At 40.1% G+C, this 23,047-nt stretch overlaps 1 protein-coding gene across 6 annotated transcripts in view; it reads right to left on the reverse strand.

The window, feature by feature from the left end:
- The window catches only part of BIRC6 (baculoviral IAP repeat containing 6), a 225,438-nt gene extending 202,844 nt beyond the window's left edge, over positions 1-22,594 (reverse strand). For all 6 annotated transcript variants that reach the window (XR_006960345.1, XM_047069619.1, XM_047069617.1 and 3 more), the window contains exon 1: positions 22,270-22,594. Coding sequence is in view for 5 of the 6 variants with exons in the window: in XM_047069619.1 (XP_046925575.1) it covers positions 22,270-22,594 (325 nt within the window). In the remaining variant the exon portion in view is untranslated. The remainder of the gene's footprint in view (positions 1-22,269) is intronic.
- Positions 22,595-23,047: the final 453 nt, after the last annotated feature.

Below are 23,047 nucleotides of genomic sequence, written 5' to 3' on the forward strand. Positions count from 1 at the left end.
AAGCAAGGTACACACTCAACACGGAGCCCAACACTGGGCTCAATCTCAGAATGGTGGGATCATGACCTGGGCCAAAATCAAAAGTTGGATGCTCAAGTGACTGAGCCACATAGGCAACCCCATTTCTGGTTTTTAAAAAGAAGGAAAAAACACTGACACATACCCCATACCACATACTGCATCTTTTTAGAATTCTGTATAGAAGCTACTTGTAAAATGACTTTTAAGCCTAAGTTAAAAAAAAATTCAGGTAGGAAATTTTAATACAGGAAAAACTCAAATTCCTCCATCTACACCAGAGATCAGTAAACTTCTTGTGAAAAGGGTCAGATTAGTAAATATTTTAGGGTTCACAAGACACAGGGTCTCTCTCACAATTACTCACCTCTGCCCCTTAGTGCAAAAGCAGCCATAGCCAACATGTAAATAAATGGGTGTAGATGTGTTCCAGTAACGCTTTATTTACAAAATTAGGAGACAGCCCAAGAGCTATAAGGGTTTGCAGACCTCTAAAATTGACTCCAATGCCTTGCATTAGTGCAGATATTCTTTTTGGGCAGGGGAAACTTCACAAAAAAACAAGTTAAAATTCACAGTCGAGGGGCGCCTGGGTGGCGCAGTCGGTTAAGCGTCCGACTTCAGCCAGGTCACGATCTCGCGGTCCGTGAGTTCGAGCCCCGCATCAGGCTCTGGGCTGATGGCTCAGAGCCTGGAGCCTGTTTCCGATTCTGTGTCTCCCTCTCTCTGCCCCTCCCCCGTTCATGCTCTGTCTCTCTCTGTCCCAAAAATAAATAAACGTTGGAAAAAAAAAAAAAAATTCACAGTCAAACACAATAAACTGCTGAAAACTAACAAAGAAAAATCTTGAAAGCAACCAGAGAAAAAGGACACATTATTTGCATGGAAGTAATATATTTACCATTAAAAACCACAGGGTTCATTAGGAAGTGGACCATTTTTTAAGTACTAGGGAAAAAGAAATTCCATATCAACAAAAATATCCACCAAGAATAAAAGTTAAAAAAAAAAAAAAAAAGGTGAAATGCATTCTTCAATGAAGGAATACTGAAGAGAAACTTTGCCAGCAAAGCTACTCAAAAAGAACTGTAAAAGAAGTTAATCAAATAAAAGAAAAATCATTTCAGAAGAAAACTTAAGAGTATCAGAAATGAGGGAATACCAACAGAAATGGTAACTATCAGGACACCAAGGTGGCTCAGTCAGTGAAGCATCTGACTCACGATTTTGGCTCAGGTCATGATCTCACAATTCATGAGATCAAGCCCCATGTTAGGCTCTGTGCTCATAGCACAGAGATACTATCTCTCCCTCTCTCTATGCCCCTCCTCCACTCACGCCAGGTCTCTCTCTCTCTCTCTCTCAAAATACACTTAAGAGAAAAAAAGAAATGGTAAGTATCTGGGTAAATATAACCAGTGGTTTTTTGTCTCAGTTCTTTAAAATATTTTTTAAATATTTTTAACGTTTATTTATTTTTGAGAGACACACACAAAGAGTGCAAGCAGGGGAGGAGCAGAGACAGAAGACACAGAATCCGATGCAGGATCCAGGCTCCGAGCTGTCAGCACAGAGCATGATACAGGGCTCAAACCCACAAACCATGAGATCATGACCTGAGCTGAAGTCAGACGCTAACCAACTGAGCCACCCAGGCGTCCCTAAAATATTTTTGACAGTTGGAGCACACCTAGGTGGCTCAGTCAGTTGAGTGTCCAACTTCAGCTCAGGTCATGATCTCACAGTTCGTGGGTTCGAGCCCCATATCGGGCTCCATGCTGACAGCTCAGAGCCTGGAGCCTACTTCGGATTCTGTGTCTCCCTCTCTCTCTGCCCCTCCCCAACTCATGCTGTCTTTCTTGCTCTCAAAAATAAACATTAAGTATATACACACACATATATTTAATTATTTAATAATTACATTAAATAATATAAATAGTAAAAAATTAAATATACACACACACACACATATACACACACACATATATGTATATGTCAAACATACACAGGGGCGCCTGGGCGGCTCAGTCAGTTAAGCGTCTGACTTCAGCTCAGGTCATGATCTCTCAGTTTGTGAGTTCAAGCCCCACATCAGGCTCTGCAGTGACAGCTCAAAATCTGGAGCCTGCTTCAGATTCTCTCTGCCCCTCCCCTGCTCATGCTCTCTCTCAAAAATAAATAAACGTTAAAAAAAAACTTTTTTAATAAAAACTAAAAGAGGGAGAGCACAATATGGTAAAAAGGTTGCTACATTCTGCTTAAAGTGGTAAAGTACTGATTCTAAATAGATTGTAAAAAGCATATATATTGTAATACTTCAAGTAACTACAAAATATATATAAATAATTACAGTAAAAACAAAACAAACAAACAAAAAACAACACATAAGTTAAAACAAAATAATTAAAAGTATCAAATGACCAGGGGTACCTGGCTGGCTCAGTCAGAGAGAGTGAGTCTCTCCCTCTTCCTCCCTCCAAAAAAAATTAAAAAAAAAAAAAAAAAAAAAAAACTAGAAAAAGAAAAGATAAGCACAAAATAAACAACAACAAAAAAATAGTAATGATAGGAGCAGAAATCAATAAAAGTGAAAATACAAAAATAGAGAAAATCAACGCAAAGTATTCTTTGAAAAGATCGATAAAATTGGTAAATCTCTAGGCAAAGTTGGCAAAGAAAAAAAAAGACACAAATTACCAATAATATCAAGAATGAAAGAGAACTAATACACTATAGATCTTGCAACCATTAAAAAATAATAAGAGAATACTATGAACACTATGCACATAAATTTCACAACTTAGGTTGTCAAATAAATCTGAAGTCAGACTGTCAAAATAAATAAACTTGATACTACAAATTTAAAAAGGTAACTGGGGAATAATAAAGACAGAGCTACACATATAAATTTGAAAGTACAGATGAAATATACCAATTCCTTGAAACCACCAACTATCAAAACATCTCAAATGAAATAATCTAAATTAAGGAAATTGAATTCATAGTTACAAATCTTCCAGACAAATCTCCAGGCCTACCTGACTTCACTGCAGAATTTTATTAAACATGTAAGAAGTAATACCAATTCTACACAATCCTCCTCTAAGAAAAAGAAGGAATACTTCCAAATTCATTTTACGAGACCAGCATTAACCTGATGCCAAATCTAGAAAAAGCACGAAAACTACATTACCATTATCCGTCATGTATATCAATGCAAAAATCATCCACAAAAGAAAAGCAAATGGAATTTGACAAATATAAAAATATAATAACATGCCAGGACCAAGTAGAGCTATCCAAGGAATACAAAACTGCCTCAATATTCAAAACCAACCAATTTAAGCTACCATATTAATAGCTTAAAGAAGAAAAACTGCATCAAGTCAGTAGGTGCATTTGGCAAAATACAACATCCTTTCATGATTTAAAAAAAAAAAACAAAACCTCAGGAAATTAGAAATGAAAGGGAATTTGCTCAACCTGATGAAGGACAGCTACAAAAATCCTACCACTATCAACATACTTAATGGTAAAACACTGAATACTCTCCCCCTAAGATCAGGAGCATGGCAAGGATGCAAACTCACACCACTCCTACTCAGTATCATATTGCAAGATCTAGCCACTGCAATAAGAAATGCTTAGATTTAAAAGCCCCACAGGGGCGCCTGTGTGGCTCAGTCGGTTGGGCGTCCGACTTCGGCTCAGGTCATGATCTTGCGGTCCGTGAGTTCGAGCCCCACGTCAGGCTCTGTGCTGACAGCTAAGAGCCTGGAGCCTGTTTCAGATTCTGTGTCCCCCTCTCTCTCTGACCCTCCTCCGTTCATGATCTGTCTCTCTCTGTCTCAAAAATAAATAAACGTTAAAAAAAAATTAATAAAAAAAGCCACAGAGATTAAAAAGGAACGAATGACACTGTCCCTACTCACAGACAACATGATTAACCTATCCAGGAAATCAAAAAACAAAAGCAAAACTCCTAGGGGTGCTTGGGTGATTCAGTTAGGAGTCCGACTCTTGATTTTGGCTCAGGTCGTGATCTCTCAGTCCTGAGATCGAACCCCAAGTCAGGCTCTGCACTGAGCATGGAGCCTGCTTAGGACTCTCTCTCTCCCTCTGTCCCTCTCCCTCACTTTCATGTTCTCTGTCTCTCTAAAATAAATAAATGGGGGGAGGTGGGGAAGAGGGGAAAATGGGTGATAGGCACTCATAAGGGCACTTGTTGAGATGAGCACTGGGTATCGTATGTAAGTGATAAACCACGGGAATCTACCCAAAAACCAAGAGGACACTTTACACACTGTGTGTGAGCCAATCTGACAATAAATCATATTAAAAAATTAACTAATTAATTAATTAATTAATTTGAAACTTCTAGAGCTACAGTCAGTTAAGCGTCCAACTTCAGTTCAGGTCATGATCTCACGGTTGGTGGGTTTGAGCCCTGTGTTGGGCTCTGCGCTGACAGCCTAGAGCCTGGAGCCTGCTTCAGATTCTGCGTCTCCCCCTCTCTCTGTCCCTCCCCTACTCACACTGTGTCTCTGTCTCTCAAAAATAAAAACGTTAAAGAAATAAAATTAAATTAAAAAATAAAATAAAAAATAAAAAAAACTCCTAGAGCTAATGAGTTTAGCAAGGTTACAGTAAACAAAATCAATACACAAAAACCAATCAATTGTATTTCCATATACTAGCAATGATCAATCAGAAGCTGAAATTTATAGAAAACAGTAACAGTTTATGACAGCTTTAAAATCATAAAATAGGGGCACCTGGGTGGCTAAGTCAGTTAAGCATCCGACTCTTGATTTCACTCTCTCTCTCTCAAAATAAACAAGCAAACAAAATACAGTATCACAAGAAAGTGTGGTGGTGGCTAATGGATAGAATCTATGGAACAGGAGAGAATCCAAAGACAGACCCACAGAAACATGGCCATTTGATTTTTTTAATTATTTTTAATTGTGGTAAATTAACATAAAATCTAGCATTTTAACTTTTTGTTTATTTATGTTTACTTATGTACTTGTGTTTATTTTTGAGAGAGAGAGACAGACAGACATAGTGAGAGCAGGGGAGAGGCAGAGAGAGGGAGACCCAGAATCTGAACAGGCTTCAGCTCTGAGCGCTCAGCACAGAGCCTGATGCAGGGCTTGAACTCACAAACCGTGAGATCATGACCTAAGCTGAAGTCAGATGCTTAACCGACTGAGCCACCCAGGCGCCCCATCATTTTAACCATTTTTACGTATACAGTTGAGTGGCATTAAGTACATTCACACTGTTGTGCAACCATCATCACCATCCACCCACAGAGCTCTTCTCATCTTGCAAAACTTAAGCTCCATAACCATTAGACACTAACTCCTCCTTCCCACTTCCATACTCCCAGTGCTCAGCAATCAATCACTATTCTACTTTCTGTTTCTATGAAATTGACTGCTCTAAGTACCACATATAAGTGGAGTCACATGGTATCTGTCCTTTTGTGACTGGCTTATTTCAATAAGCATAATGTCTTCAGTTCATCCATGTTGCAGTATATGTCAAAATTTCCTTCCTTTCTAAGGCTAATATTCCATTGTATATACACACCATACTTTGTTTATTCATACATCCATCAATGGACACTTGGGTAGCTTCTGCTTTTTGACTACTGGGAATAATGCTGCTATGAACATGATGTACAAATATTTCTTCAAGACCCTTTCAATTCTTTTGGATGTGAAATTGTGATATCATAATTTTATTTTCAATTGTTTGAGGAACCACCATACTGTTTTTCCTAACAGCTGCACTATTTTATATTCCCACCAAGAGCGTACAATACAAGGGTTCCAATTCTCCACATTCTCACCAACACATTATTATTTTTTATAACAGCCATTTTAATGGGTGGGAAGTGCTATTGCCTCATAGTTTTAATTTATATTTCCCAAACATTAGTGATGTTGAATATCTGTGTGTGCTTGTTGGCCCACTGTATTTCTTCCCTAGAGAAATATCTTCAAGCATTTTGCTCACTCTTTAATCAGGTTGTTTTTTGTTGTTGAGATGTCAAAGTTTTCTATATTCTAGATATTAATTCTCTATATATACCTGGATATGTGACTTGCAAATACTTTCTCATATTCTGCGGTTTGATAGGGCCCTTTATGCACAAAAATTTTTCTTGATAGGGTCCTTCATGCACAAAAAATTTTCATTTTCACGAAGTCTAACGTCTATTTTTTCTTTGGTTGCCTGTGCCTTTGATGTTATATCCCCAAAATCACTGCCAAATCTAGATTCATGAAGCTTCCCTCTTTGCATTGTTCTAAGAGCTTTACAGTTGTCACTGTTACTTTTAAGGGTCCGACTTCATTCTTTTGCATGTGGATATCCAAGTTTTCTCAGCACAATTTCCTGAAGAGATTGTCCTTTCCCCCACTGAATGGTGCTGGCCTTCTTGTTGAAAATCAGTTACCACATATGTGAGGGCTTACTTCTGGGCTCTCTATTCCACCAGTCCTTATGTCTGTCTATGCCAGTACCACATTGTTTCGACTACTGTAACACTGTAGTAAATTCTGAAATCAGTGAGTCCTCAACTTTGTTCTTTTTCAAGAATGCTTTAGCTATCTGGGAGTCCCTTGAGATTTCACATGAATTTTAAGATGGGTTTTTCTATTTCTGGAGATTTTGATATCTTGGAGATTTTGATAGAAATTGCAATGAATCTGTAAATCACTTTGGGTAGTATTGACTTTTTAACAATATACAGACAAAACCAAGTGCTTATAAGATTCAGAATAGTGGAACTCATTTTTAATGGAAATGCATAATGGCACAGCCACACTGGTTTGACTATTTCTTATAAGATTAAACATACACTTACCAAATGGCCCCGGAATCCCACTTCTATGTATTTACCCTACAGACATAAAATCTTACATTCACGTAAAAACCTGTACTCAAATGTTTATAATAGCTCTATCATTAATCACCAAAAGCTGAAAACATCCAAGTACCCTTCAATGAGTGATTGACTAAACAAATGGTGACACATTTATACAATGAAATACTGTTCAGTTATAAAAAGAAATGAACTAGGGGCGCCTGGGTGGCGCAGTCGGTTAAGCGTCCGACTTCAGCCAGGTCACGATCTCGCGGTCCGTGAGTTCGAGCCCCGCGTCGGGCTCTGGGCTGATGGCTCAGAGCCTGGAGCCTGTTTCCGATTCTGTGTTTCCCTCTCTCTCTGCCCCTCCCCCGTTCATGCTCTGTCTCTCTCTGTCCCAAAAATAAATAAACGTTGAAAAAAAAAAAAAATTAAAAAAAAAAAAAAAAAGAAATGAACTATACGGGGCATGTAGGTGGCTCAGTCATTTAAGTGTCCAACTTAGGCCTAGGTCATGATCTCATGGTTCACGGGTTCAAGCCCCGCATCAGGTTCTGCACTGACAGCTCAGAGCCTGGAGCCTGCTTCAGATCTGCAGATTCAGTCTGACTCTCTCTGCCCCTCCCCGGCTCTCACTCTCTCTCTCTCAAAAACAAACAAACATTAAAAAAATTTTAAAAAGAAAGAAATGAACTACTGACACCTAAAACAACTCTAAGTGCAAAAAGTCAGTATCAAAACGTTACACAGGTACACCTGGAGCCTCACTGGGATTCTCTCTCCTGCTGCCCCCCCCAATTGCACTCTCTCTTTAAAAAATAAAAAAAACTGTAAATGCTTCAAATAAAAAATGTGTACCGTAGGATTCCATTTCTAGGACATTCTAGAAAAGACAAAACTAAAAGTATGGAAAACGTGATTGCCAAAGATTGGAGGGGAAGGGAGCAGGGTAAGCTGTAAAGGAGATGGCACGGGTATTGAAACTGTTCTGTATCCTAATTGTAGCAGTAGTTAATGCATATACTGCCAGTACACAAAAAATGTGTACTATTTTATTGTGCAGTATTAAATAAAATTTATTTTAAAATGTTATAAAATAATAAAAACAGGGGTGCCTGGGTGGCTCAGTTGAGTGGCCAACTTTGGCTCAGGTCACAATCTCATGGTCTGTGAGTTCGAGCCCCACATCAGGCTCTGTGCTGACAGCTCGGAGCCTGGAGTCTGCTTTGGATACTGTGGTCTTCCTCTCTCTCTGCTCCTCCCCTGCTTGTGCTCTATCTCTCTCTCTCAAAAATAAATAAATGTTATAAAATAATAAAGACATAGGAAAATATTCATAATACACTATTAACTAAGTAAATAGGGAAATAGTTTATAACATATCACTGCAATCCAAATTCTGTAAAAATACATTAAATAGAAAAAAGCAAAAAGAAATTATTACACACCAGAATGCTAACAATGGCCATCTCTAGCTAACAAAATCATAGGTGACTACTCTCTTCCTTAGTCTATTTGATATCCTATAATAAGGTAAATCACTTTTAAAATGAGAATTTTCAGGAGCACCTGGATGGCTCAGTTGGTTAAGTGTCTGGCTCTTGATTTCGGCTCAGGTCATGGTTCGTGTGTTCGAGACCCACATCAGGGCTCTGTACTGACAGCGTGGAGGCTGCTTGGGATTCTCTCTCTCCCCTCTATCTCTCTCCCCCCTCAACCCGCTTGCTCTCTCTCTCAAAAATAAATAAAAAACTTTAAAAAAAATTTTTTTCAAATGTGTGAAACTGTGGGGGTTTTGGTGTTTTTGTTTGTTTATTTTGTTTTGTTTTTGAGAGAGAGACCGTGAGAGCAGGGGAGAGGGGCAGAGGGAGAAGGAGAGAGAATCTCAAACAGGCTCCATGCCCAACACAGAGCTTGACAAGGGACTCAATCTCACAACTGTGAGATCATGTCCTGAGCCACAATCAAGAGTCAGAAACTCAAATGACTGAGGTGCCCCAAAACTGTTTTTTAAAATCAGTTAATTCTGGGGCGCTTGGGTGGCTCAGTCGATTGAGCGACCGACTTCAGCTCAGGTCACGATCTCACGGTTGTGGGTTCCAGCCCCGCGTCAGTGACAGCTCAGAGCCTGGAGCTGCTTCGGATTCTGTGTCTCCCTCTCTCTCTGCCCCTCCCCACTCATGCTCTGTCTCTGTCTCAGGAATAAACATAAAAAAAAAATTTTTTTTAATCAGTTAATTCTAATACCTACTTCAAGAAACAGTCAATTCTTTATCAATGCACTATCCATTTGCATTCCTGCAAAACTTGCAAAAATATTATCAAAAATACATGATCTTTGCAAACTGACAGGACACACTGTAAAATTCCATTTCCACAGAGATAACATCAGAGTTCAGTGCTTAAAATACTCTAACATAGTATAGAAAAACATCATTCAAAGTCAATCAAAAGGGTACAAAATCAGCGTTCTAACAAGACTTTTAAAATATAATTAAAGTAACCAAAAATAAAATCACTTAACAAAAGTTGTTAGTACACTATATTATTCAAAGCCAAAGTGAGTATTCCTGTAAAACAAAACTTGGTGCAAAGCAAAGCCAATTTGGTAAAGTTCAGTGTGTAGACCATGAAAAAGGGTAACAAATGGATAAAATGCAATGCAGGCATAGTATTATTCCAGGCAAAAGAACCAACATCTGCCTGAGCACGAAAGAGGGTCTCCAAAAGAGACAGACTCATTGGAATTAAGAGTTCCAAGTTCCAGAGTGCCCGGCTGGCTCAGTTGGTGCAGCATGCAGCTCTTGATCTTGGCGTCCTGAGTCTGGACCCACACTGGGTGTAGCTTACTTAAAAATTAAATCTAGGGGCGCCTGGGTGGCGCAGTCGGTTGGGCGTCCGACTTCAGCCAGGTCACGATCTCGCGGTCCGTGAGTTCAAGCCCCGCGTCAGGCTCTGGGCTGATGGCTCAGAGCCTGGAGCCTGTTTCCGATTCTGTGTCTCCCTCTCTCTCTGCCCCTCCCCCGTTCATGCTCTGTCTCTCTGTGTCCCCAAAAAATAATTAAACGTTGAAAAAAAATTTTTTTAAAAAATTAAAATTAAATCTTAAAAAAAAAAAAAAAGTTCCAAGCTCTCTATTCACTTTATCCAAAAGTTCCACCAAACCACTTATTTTACAACAATCTTAAGTATCTGACATCAACTGACAAAGTTTTATTTATTTTATTTATTTATTTATTTTTTCTGACAAAGTTTTAAGAACATAAATAATCGCCACTGAAGTTTCCGTGGATGGGACTCAATCTTTAAGGACCTACCCCATGCAAGAAATTCTGGGGCCTATTTCACATATGTTATTCAATTTGTCACAGTTAAAAATCTTTCAAACCACCTTGGGACACAAAAGTTACATTCTTCCTTCATGATTTTGAACTGGCTATCATTAAGTAAAATTTGAGAGCTACCTTCCCTACTGATGTTGCTCAAGATAACTCTAACCATCTGTATACAAATTCCTGTTGCAACACAAAGTTGCCCATATGATAAGGAACTCAGCTACAAATCAATACAATTAGGTAATGCAGAACATGTACCCTGTGAATTTCTATTTGGAACTCATATTTGAAAGTACTGTTCTCTGTAGAACACAAATGGTACATGTATCTAGAGGTCACACAGACCTTTCATCATTCCTCACATAGCCTACATTTTAAGTCAGTCCAAGTCAAATTCCATCCAAATATGATGAAAATCCATCTAGCTGTTTTTGCATATACAGTATGCAAAAAAAGGGCAATAATAGGGCAAAAGAAACTTCCCTGGATTACCTGCCCTGTTTTCTAACATCACTGGGAACTTTGCTCAAGGGCTGCTTCATAGACCCTACCAGACCAAAGCATAGCACAAATTTACCCATCATCATCTCATACCAGCTCTAATTTCTTACAGCATTTATCACCACTTGATAGTGCGTGTGCGTGTGTGTGTGTGTGTGTGTGTGTGTGTGTGTGTGTGTAATATACCTCTTCCCACTAAACCACTGGCTCTAGGAAATCAAGGACTTTGTTAACTAGTGTATCGCCAGTGCTTGACACACAATAAATGTCTTTGAATAAATGAATCATTTTCTATAGTTTCAAAGAGCTTTTTAATAGATTAAAACTAAATGATAATGTAGCAAAATACAATAGTCTCACAGCCTTTGTTTTGGTTTGTTAACACAACATGAAACAAAGACAGTTCAGGCATGAAAATAACTGTGGGCCTATTTTCCCCTATCTTACTCCTGGGCTGCCAGTATGAGGAGGTCACTGTCCTTGGCTCTAGTGACATTTTGGTGAACAAGTATCAGAGCACTTGGCTGGTTCAAAAAACAACCAAAACTGAATTATACTGAAAAGGACAAAACAGAAAGCAGAAGAATGGGGCCTGGGTGGCTCAGGTAGGTGTCTGACTTTGGCTCAGGTCATGATCTCATGGTTCGTGAGTTCAAGCCCTGCATCTGACTCTGCTGACAGCTCAGAGCCTAAAGCCTGCTTCCTTCAGATTCTGTGACTCCCGTTCTCTCTGCCCCTCCCCTGCTCATGCTGTCTCTCTCTCAAAAATAAATCAACATTAAAAAAATTTTTGAAAAAAGAAAACGCAGCAGCATAAATTTGGTTCTTGACATATCTCTGTTGCTTACAAGCATATTGCATTATATATTCACTAAATACAATTTAAAACACAATGGGGTAGGTTTTATTAGCAGACTAACTTGGGAGGTTTTTCTTACCCCAAAAATTAAGGCTAAATAGAACAATATTCAGTTCAAGATACTATTCAAGTGAAACTTGTCTCTCATTTATCCCAGACTTATCATGAAGTTGGAACCTCTAAACCTATCTGCACATTAGAATCACCTGGTATCCTGTTCGGGCGCCTGGGTGGCTCAGTCGGTTAAGCGTCCGACTTCAGCTCAGGTCATGATCTCACAGTTCGTGGGTTTGAGCCCCACATCGGGTTCTGTGCTGACAGCTCAGAGCTTGGAGCCTCCTTTGGATTCCATGTCTCCTTCTCTCTCTGCCCTTCCCCTGCTCCCTCTCTCGCTCTCTCTCAAAAATAAATAAACATTAAAAAGAAAATTTATATAGAATCACCTGGTATGCTGTTAAAAAAAAAAAAAAAAAAAAAAAGCCTGGCTTCCACTCCAGACAACTTGAGTCAGAATAATGGGACCCCAAGCAGAATTTTTTTTTTAATTTCCCCTGATGATTCTAATGAACAACCAAGGCTGAGAACCACTGCCCTATGCCATCTCCCCAATCTTCTCTCCTACTTCATAAATCAAAGTAAAAGTACAGAAACAAATCATGAAGATTTAAATTCCTGGCACCCACAATAAGTCTCAATCCTATCTGCCCCTTCTAACATTTCTATCATTTCCCCTAAAAAGTAAGCATAATATTTATCTCCCCTAAAATACATCCCTGATATAATATACACAAATGAGACCACTATTACTTCCTTTTAGGGGCACTACCCTTCTCACAAACTATTTTATATAGCAATTACTTTATTCTTTTTTGTTATTTGTACATCTATTACCCCTCTTTTATACCCAAAGAGTTTGTCTTAACTTTTTTGTTTCCTTCACATCTGAAGTGCTACAGTCTACAAAGACATTTCTATATTCATTATCAGATAATAAAGTAGTCTAAGCAAAAATTATCAGACCAGGGGCGCCTGGCTGATTCAGTCAGTAGAGAATGCGACTCTTGATCTCAGGATCAAGCCCCACACTGGGCGTGGAGCCTACTTCACAAAAAAAAAAAAAAAAAAAATTGTATAATAAAAAATAAAAATAAATAGTTTAAAAAAAGAATTACCAGCCCCTTTCAAAGATAGTAACTCTGAGAAGTTATCTTGCCAAAGGCATGAGGCCATCAGCAATGCAATGCACATATCAGAGGTACCTCCCTCCCAACACTCTCCCCACTGCTCTTACATACTATTGTAGAGAAATCTGTTACTGTTTATATTCTATCAACTAACTGATACTAAAAACATAACTCCTATAAAAATAGGTCCCTAAATTTTTTACCTTAAACTAGAAGTCCTTACACTGAAAAATATGGGAGCCATAGAAATCCAAGATCCTCAGGCCATCTATCACTCCCAGCCTTGTGCTTTACACTCTGATACCAAAGGGCTTAATAACAAATACTGCCTGCTTCATGCCTCTACTCTTGCTTATGCTACCTAACTCTATCAACTTGTCTAGAAAGGTTTCCAAATTGGGAGGCAGGGGAGAATTCAAATTCATCTTTATCCCAATATGGCAGGCAAACATTTGTTGAATTAAGCTATATAATTAAAAACCCCAACCCAAAAGTAACACTTATTGAGTGCTTATGGTAGGTTAAGCAGTAACTACATGTGTCAGGTTATTTAATCTTTCCAGGGGTGCCTAGCTGGCTTAGTCAGTCAAGCATCTGACTCTTGATCTCAGGGCCCTCAGTTCAAGCTCCACATTGGGTGTGGAGCCTACTTAAAAAAAATTTAATCTTTCCAATAACCCAACAAGTTAAGGGTGCCAGAGTGAGGTTAAGAATGTTGCCTAAGGGCACAGATAGTAAGTGGTAAATCACTGACTGAAGGCATTCTGGCTCCAGAACCAATATCCTTAACCACTAGGCTCAGTCTTCCTAACCTGTGTCCCCAAATCCTCAAGCTTCAACTCTGAATTCCCAATACCTCCTGGACATCTCTACTTGGATGTCCTTCAAGAACCTCAAAATTAATGTAACTTAAATCACTATCTCCCTCTTGCTCCCCAATCTTCTCCAACAAAAACCACTCTTCACACCTTCTTGTACTGCTTATTTGGGTTAATACACACCATTTACCCAGTTACCTAAAGTAGGAGCCAACGCATGAGTGCTTTTCACCTTGTCCATCTCTCTCATCCCCACATTCACCAAATTACACTGTTCCTACCTTTCAAACTAACTTACAGAAAGCTCTCATCACTTCTCACACCAGAGCATTAGCTTCAAACCTCTCTAAAAACAAATTTGATCATGTGATAACCTACAGTGGCTCCCTACCACTGACATCAAGTCAAATTTCTTAGCAAAACAGATTATGATCTTGTGTTTGCCTATCCCTCAGCTTCAGCTCTAACCATCCCCTCACACACCTTAACCCCCAATGTCTTTCCTTGAAAATCTTTGTTACTTGAATTCACCATGTTTTGAAAGACCAACAGCTCTCCCCACAAGCAAGTACCCTAGCTTAAGATGATGATCCCTATAACATTCCCTCCCACTACCTCATCTTTCAAAATGGATCATAAAAACAACCTCCTTTGAGAAGCCTTCTTTTTTTCCCTCGGGTTGAAGAAACTTCCTCCTGTGTACTCACACAGCATTGTGCATATCTATATCACACTACTTATGACATTATGCTAAAATGGTTTACCTAAACACATCACCAAGCATACATTCAAAGGCCAAAATGTTGTCTTAATTATTTTGTGTTCCTGTGCTAGCATAATGTTGCTCTTTTAACAATTTCAACTCCAAAATCAATTCACTTACATAGTTTATATTTCTCCTGTAATACAGAAGTTATTATTTTATAATTATGCCCATTAGATTTCACCCAGTCACATTTCCACATGCATGGAAAGCTGGAAGAATACTGCTATTTCAACAGAATATCTGTAGCAAAAATGTCTACTACACTTAAATAGCCCCTACTACCAAAGAATAAAAACATAATAAAAAAACACTTATAGAGTACATACGTTACACAACCACTTTATGGGATAGGCACTATTATTATCTTCCTTTTGTAGATGAACTTCAAAATTAAATAGAACCAAGACTTAAGATCAAAATGTTCGGCTCCAGAATTTGATCTCTTATAGTGACTCTCAATAAGCCTAAAACTACTAAAAGACCAAGATAAATTCTCACTAGAGCAAAACCATCTTTGAACAGGTAATAGGAAAACTTGGGAGATAAAAGTTAAAAAAAACCGTATAAACTTCAAGGATCTTAAAAACAATCTTCATATAGGGGCACCTGGGGGGCTCAGTCAGTTTAGTATCCGACTTCAGCTCAGGTCATGATCCCACCCACCGTTCATAGGTTTGAGCCCCATGTTGGGCTCTGTGCTGGCAGCTCAGAGCCTGGAGCCTGCATCAGATACTATGTCTCCCTCTCTCTCTGCCCCACCCCCCTTCAAAAATAAATATATATTTTTAAAAAATCTTAATATAAATTTTTAGTCTTAATATAAATTTACTCTAATTGTGGCAAAATGTTTTGTTAATAAAATAGTAAATTGGGGCACCTGGCTGGATCAGCTGGTACAGCATGTGACTCTTGATTTCAGAGATCTAAGTTCAAGCCCCACATTCAGTATAGAAATTACTTAAAAATAAAATCTCAGGTCACGATCTCACACTCCGTGAGTTCAAGCCCCGCGTTGGGCTCTGTGCTAACAGCTCAGAGCCTGGAGCCTGCTTCAGATTCTGTGTCTCCTCCTCTCTCTGCCCCTCCCTTGCTCATGCTCTGTCTCTCTCTGTCTCAAAAATAAATAAAAACATTAAAAAAAAATTTTTAATAAAATCTTAAATAAATAAAACAAATCTTTGACATAAGATAGGTCATCACGTTTCATTACTAAAATCAGTCAATTGCAACATCAAGTTTGTACTCAGCCCACAAAGAGATCTGACCAATTAAGTTTTTATAAAGAACTCAGGTGTATCCAGAAAACAAATATTTTCTAAGGCTACTAAAATTCCAATTCTATACTGTCTTATATTATCTTTCATAAAAGAATAATTGAGACTAGGAAGGCTACATGAACCAAAGTCAGGAAATAGGAAGTGGTCTGAATCATGTACAATTTCTAAAACAGACCTACAGGATGATTTTGCATTTTATCCAAATTAACGCATGCCTAATTCAGCAGTAGTGAGAAAAATATTACCACTTCTAACAAAGTGATAGTAACTAAGAGTTGTATCCCAAAAATTAGATCTTGAGAAATATGCAGGTAACCTAACTAGTTTTCTATACTCCAAGACTTCTTGATGCAGGCAGCTCTGGGCTTTGAGTCTGAACAGCAAGTTCATATCAAACGAAAAGTAAATAAAGAAGTAAAAATTCAGCCAATCTGAACTTCACTGCACCTGGAGTACAGTAACCTTTTTCTCATTTATGACCATCGTGGTAATTTCTCAAATCAAAATCAACGTCTATACAGGAAAAGGAAAAAGGGAAATATTCATAAAGAAATGTGAAACTAGAGCGTTGGTCTAAAAACACTAAGCAGCTTTGGAGTTTCCTCACCATGACAAAAATCTGGAACCTACTTCAGAAACAGAAGAGACATAATTTCCTTTTACACATATGCTACAACACCTACTGATTAATATCCATATATCTTCTGTTACTTATGTAGATATACTACATGAACAATTCATATATACACAGAACTAGTAGAACAGTCTTAACTTCATTTTGACATTCAGCCACACCAATACACTGCAAGACATTTATCCAGAGGTAATATTTGTCACCAACATTTACATTTCCAACTACAACTCAACAGTATCTATCCTCTGTACATAACACTAAAGCAGTGAACATTTTTTCTAAAGTAATAGTGAGGAACATGGCAATACTAAGCATCCACGAGGCTTAAGAGAATTAACATTCACTGTATACAAATGCTAAGCAGTGTTAGGCACTTTAAATATGTTTACCACTTAATCTACACAACCACCCTATTAAAGGTTAATCTTAATTTACAAATGAGGAAGTTGAAATTCAGGAATTTTAGAGAGTGAGTTAGTGAGCTAAAATTCAAAATTCAGGGGCGCCTGGGTGGCTCAGTCGGTTGAGCGTCTGACTTTGGCTCAGGTCGTGATCTCACGGTCTGTGAGTTCGAGCCCCAGCGCAGAGCCTGGGGCCTGTTTCAGATTCTGTGTCTCCCTCTCTCTCTCTGACCCTCCCCCATTCATTCTCTGTCTCAAAAATAAATAAACGTTAAAAAAAATTTTTTTAATAAAATTCAAAATTCAGAATACCCATTCCCTTTCCGCATGCCCTCAAAAAAGTGTATTAAAAAAACAAACAATATAAAACGTACTACATTGGGGGGAGGGGTACTATTTCAGAAAGCAAGAGGATACATTACCACTAGTAGTTAAATAATACAAGAAAATACTGAACAAAGGGCTTAGGACCAACCCCTGGTACCTGGTAGATTTAATAAAGAATGTTGATTCCATAAAAAAGAAAAAAAAAAAAACCTGAACAATACCTTACTCAAAGCAAAAATTAGATGGATTCTGCTGAATGGTAATAAGTGGTAAATATGAAAAATAAAGTTAAACTTTCGAGTTAAGTTCAAAAGATTTAACAGAGAATACCAAAAAGGTTTAAGTAAAAAAGGAGTATTTACAAAGATGTACAATTAATAGAAGAAATATTTTTGAACAGTAAACACACTGTTCTAAAAACTTTCTGTGTATTAACAGTTAATTCTCACGATTAGTACAATTATCATCCCCATTTTGCAAATGGGGAAACTGCAACAGAAATGTTAAGTAATTTAGTCAAGGTTACACAGTTAAATTGGGAGGTGGGGGAAAGCAGAAATTGGGATCTTAACCAGAGCCAACTGTCTCCAAAACCAAGCTCCTCCCTTAACTGTTATGCTAAACTGCATGAACAAACAAAAGCTAAAGAGAACATATCTAGCAATATAAACAATATGGTCAAGTGGTATATGTAGAGCTATTTTGATTTTTAAAATCCAAACTGCACAAATTTTCATTAGGGAATTGCAAATTAAAACAATGAGGTCCCACTACACACCTATCTGAATGGCCACAATCCAAACAAAAATCAGAGTGCTAAGAGGGATTTGGAGCAACAGGAACTCTCATTCACTACCACTGGGAAAACAAAATAGTACAGCTGCTTTGGAAGACCGTTTGACAGTTTCTTACAAAACTAAACATACTCCTAACACATGATCTGGCATTCACGTTCCTTGGCATTTCCCAAATGAACTAAAAACGTATGTCCACACAAAAGCCTGCACACAAATATTTGTAGCAGCTTTATTATTCATAACTGCTGCAACCTAGAGGCAACCAAGATGTCCTTCAATAGATGAATGGGTAAATAAACTGTGGTACATCCAGACAATGGAATATTACTCAACGTTTAAAAGCAGTGAGTTAGCAAGCCATCAAAAGACATGGAAGAATTAAATGCATATTCCTTTTTTTTAAATGTTTTTACTTTTTAGATTTTATTTTTAAGTAATCTCTACACCCAATGTGGGGCTCAAACCCACAACCCCAAGATCAAGAGTCACATGCTCCACTGACTGAGCCAGCCAGGCACTCCTTAAAAATGGATATTCCTAAGTGAAAGAAGCCAAACTGAAAAGGCTACATCCTGTATAATTCCAACTATATGACATTCCAGAAAAGGCAAAACCACAGACAGTCAAAAGATCACAAAGTGGCAGGGGGTAGGAGAGAGGGATGCGTGAACAGGCAGAGCACAGAGGATTTTTATGAAAGTGAAACTGTTTGGTATGACATATCCATTTGTCAGAACCCAGAGAATGTATAACACCAAAAGTGAGCACTAACATCAACTAGAGACTTGCATGATAATGATGTGTTAATGCAGGTTCACTGATTGTAACAAACAGTGAAGGAAGGTTGTGTGTGCACAGGGGCAGGAGGTATATAGGAGCACTGTACTCTTCTGCTCAATTTTTACTATGAACCTAAAGCTATTCTTAAAAAATCTGTTTAAGAAAAGAATGAGGGGCAGGCGCCTGGGTGGTGCAGTTGGTTAACGTCTGACTCCGGATCTTGGCTCAGGTCATGATCTTCAAGCCCCACATGGGGATCTGTGCTGATGGTGTGGAGCCTGCTTGGGATTCTCTCTCTCCTTCCTTGTGCCCTTCCCTCACTTGTGCGCTCGCACTCTCTCTCAAAAATAAATAAACTTAAAAAAAGAAAGAAAAAAAAGCCAAAGAAGGTGTTTATTTTAGCAGTTAGTATGTAAGACAGCATACATTTAACACTCATTAGCATATATACATAAATTTAAAATATTCATTAATATTTTGTACTAGGCATTCTGAGGAGGGGATATAAACAAGAGGACAGGTTCCTTCCCTTGAGGAGTTTTAAATATAGTTAAATGGACATCGTATATTCACAAAAAGCTAAATAAAATGGGATTTAAATAGTTCAAGACAAAAAACACACCACAAACAGTAAGTTGCCAAATTACTAAAATAGACATTAAGAGGACAATATGTGCTTAGGGGTTCAGTGGATCACTTCAGGCTAAAAGAATCAGGAAGTTAAGATCTGCTCCAGGTCTTGAAAAATGGCTAAAATATGTCTGGAGGGAATTGGTGCATTCCAAGAAAGAGCAAAACTACTGAGTTAGGAAAGAAAATTAAATGAACCAGTTCAAAAAACTAAATAGGGAGATAAGACCAGAGAGAGACTAGAAGAGGCTAAATCATGGAAGTCAAAGAATGCCAAACTAAGGAACTGGCCTAGACACTGAGAAATCTTAACTCTTAAACACTAAAATGGATCGAATACTTGCCTAACGTGTTATACTGATAGCTGTTAACATAATGAAAAGTGTATTTATAAACATTTCATGTGAGATACAGATACACTGAAGACATATACTAGTAGACACAGTCAAAAATTCACCACCTTTGTCACCCAACTGAAATATACACACAAGTCATGCTTCCATCCTTCAATTTCCCATCTACACTAATAGGCTACCTATAACCCTATAACCTGAACCCATTCAGAAGACATACTACTCTGTCACCCAAGAACACTCTTCTTCCCCTGATACAAAGATGTCTTTCCTCTGGGGGTATGAAAGAAGTGGCTCCTTGCCCCTTAAAGAGGGGTCATGTTAGGACCATGGTCACTGCTGACACCTCCTCCTTATTCTATTTATAGAACTGTCACCCTCTATTAATCATCAAAAGCAAACCTACCCATAAAGCAAACCTACATAGCAAACCTCTATGTAAAGTCTATACATATTCCAGGCAAGACAAAAAATGCAGCATTCCCTCCCCAATCACCTGAACAGATGACATACACAAGACTATACATACACAAGACTATAAACCTCTGGTAATTATTTTTAATAACTGCAATTCTCATAAATGAAAACATTTCAAATTTTGTCCATTGTTAATTTCAAACCTTTTCTGTAATCCTTTTGTTTGCCATAAACTCTTCTACATATTATAAATTACATATTCAATCTTCTATGCATGGGCATCTGCAATTGTATTCAATCCCATACTTTTCTAATCAACAAATGCCCCAACTTATCTCAGCTAAGTTATCCCCAATCAGTGCTGTACCTTTAAACTTGTATTACAACTCTAAGCCCCTCCCCTTTAGTAATCTACCACTAGAGTGACTATTTTCTTCCCTTTCATGACACACATTCACATATGTCCAATTTCCCCAACTACTTATAACAAACTCTGACATACACTGTTTTTCTCAAACATAGCCTCCAAATATAAAAACACCCTATTAAATTCCTTTCTAACAAAAACATTTTAAAACTTCTGTTAATACTACTTTTTATAAAAAAAAATCCAAATACATATCCTATGATAGCAATTAGTCAAAGCTTAAAATCATGAAAGACAGCATTAGATAATGTTTAAAGAGACAAGCATATACTAAAAAAACAGAATCAGGGATACATGATTGTTCATTTTAATTATTCTTTATACCTTTTTGTGTTTGAAATATTTTACATGAGAAGAAAGATATCCAATTACTAGTATCTCCCTCTCTACATAGTGACAAGTTGTTACCTCCATATTGCAGTTACTGTGAATTGCTACATCTGGGACACCCCTCCTGTCCTTTACCTAAGCCAAGAAAAGAAAAATTACAAGCCTACAACCCAAACTTTCTCTTAGACATATCTTAGATAGGATCCGGGTTTATATTCTGTAGCTGTATACAATCCATTTCTTTCACATCTCTCACATCCACAGAAGTTAAATCTCTTATTTTATCTTTCTATCCCTACATTGCCATTAACTCTTACGTGCCTTACTACACAGTAAACTAGAATAATGACCTGTCCATATTTGAGCATGTTACAAGTGAATTTATATACCACATAACTCATTTCGTTGGCTAAATGCACACAGTCATATACATTTTATCTGTATGCAGAAGTCTAACTCACTCATACACTAACTTTTCAATCTCAATTTATAACATCTAAATTAAGCCACACATCACTTCACCGCAAATGAAATGTCATCTCAGCCAAACATAACTAACTTGGCCAGGGCAATTCCAAACAACTCCACTCCAGTCCACTGAGCGTTCACCTAATAATGCATGGAGTCTCGTCCCTGGAACAACGTTTACATCACCCAGAACAGTTCTCCTCCACTGGTGAGATCCAGACATACCTCCAAATCCCAACTTTCGGCCTGCTGTGGTAAAACAAGTAGAGAGGACCTTAAGTTTCACCTCATTACGAAGCCAAAGGAATCTGTATTTCATACACCGCAGGTCCTGAGCTGCTCATCACTGGGGAACAGAAGTTGGAAGCCCCGAACTAGGGAACAAGGTCTAGTCTTCCATGGCGTCCGTCCTAAAGTCTTCGACGGAACCGTTCAGGCAGCTGGCCCGCCTACTTGCCTCCCCACCCCCACTCCAGGCGCACCCCACCCCCACCCCCGGTGCGAAGCCCGCCGTACATCCCTGCACCTGCGGATCCTACGAACAGTCGAGTATTCACTTCTCTCTACCAGAGGGGAGGGCTTACATGCTGGCTCCGACGCTCGCCTCTGGCCACCAGGCTCTCACGTCGGGCCCAACCCTGCGACCCGCTGGCTCTCTGATCTGGCAGAAGGCATCACCGACACCTTCTCCAGGACTGACCGGGCGTCTGGCCTTCTCAGGTGCAGAGCTCCGAGGCCTCCTCACCCCTCCCAGAGGACCAACCTACACCGGACGCTCAAGGCCCGAAGGCAACTCCCACCACTCCCCGACTCGCCAGTCTTTTCTTCCCAGCTGCAGCCGCTGAAAAAGCCAAGTCCTACGGTCCTCCTCCATCAGCTTCCGGGCCTCGGGTCACAGCCAGGCCTGAGCCCCCCAGCCCTGCCCAGCGCTACCCCATTCCCGTCACGCCGCTTCCCCTCCTCCCAAGGCCGAGCCCCGGGGCTGGGCGGCTTCCTTCTCCGGCATCCCGCGGGCCCCGCTCCTCCCGCGGCGGGCCCGGCCCCCGCCCGGCGTGCCGCACACTCACCGCTGAGCGCTGAGGCCTGCAGAGTGGCCCCCGAGGTGCCGTCGATGACTTTGATGGTCCCGCGACTGGTGACGGCCAGGATGGCGTTGAGCGCCGGGTGGTAGGAGAGGCTGTGCAGCCCTTCGGCGTCGCAGCGCATGCAGCCGTCCCGCAGCACCAGCCACTCCGAGACCCCGGCCGCTCCCGCCCCCGCCGCCGAGGAGCAGCCCGAGCCCGAGGCCGCCGCAGCCGCAGCCGCCATCTTCCGGCCTGCGCTCAGCACAATCACACTGGGAAGCGGCTCAGTGACAGTCCCGGGAGGTGCAGCACCACCGCCAGTCACCATCCGGGGCCAGGGGGCAAGCGGAGCGCGTTAGCCGGAAGTGAAGTCAGGCGCCGGCACGCACGCGGGACGTCGGCCGCGCGCCCGGAGGGACCAAGCTCAGAGGGAGGTTGGCGGGGGAGGGGGACAGCGAACGAAAGAGGCGGGACCCGGAGAGGGGGCGGGCGGCGAGCGGCTGGAGCATGCGCGGGAGGGCTCGCGCTTGCCACGCGCCCTGGCTCCCGCCAGCGTCGCGTCCGCAATGTCCCTTTTTTTTTTTTTCCCTGAGTGTGGGGAGTGGCGGATGCCTGAGCCCCGCCCCGCTCCCTTGCTCCTGGCGGTGGGGGTTGGGCTCCCTGTGTTTCCGCTAGGCGGGGACCCCGGCCCGTGGGACTAGTGTGAGACGCGCCGAGGCCCTTTGCGGCGTTTCCAGCTGCATCTGGACGGTTCCCTGCAGGAGTGGTGCAGCTGTTTGGC

This window comes from Lynx rufus, unplaced genomic scaffold, assembly GCF_022079265.1.
Source record: "Lynx rufus isolate CCGP_SWC_20201006 ecotype Redwood Valley unplaced genomic scaffold, mLynRuf1.p SCAF_8, whole genome shotgun sequence".
NCBI lineage: Eukaryota > Metazoa > Chordata > Mammalia > Carnivora > Felidae > Lynx > Lynx rufus.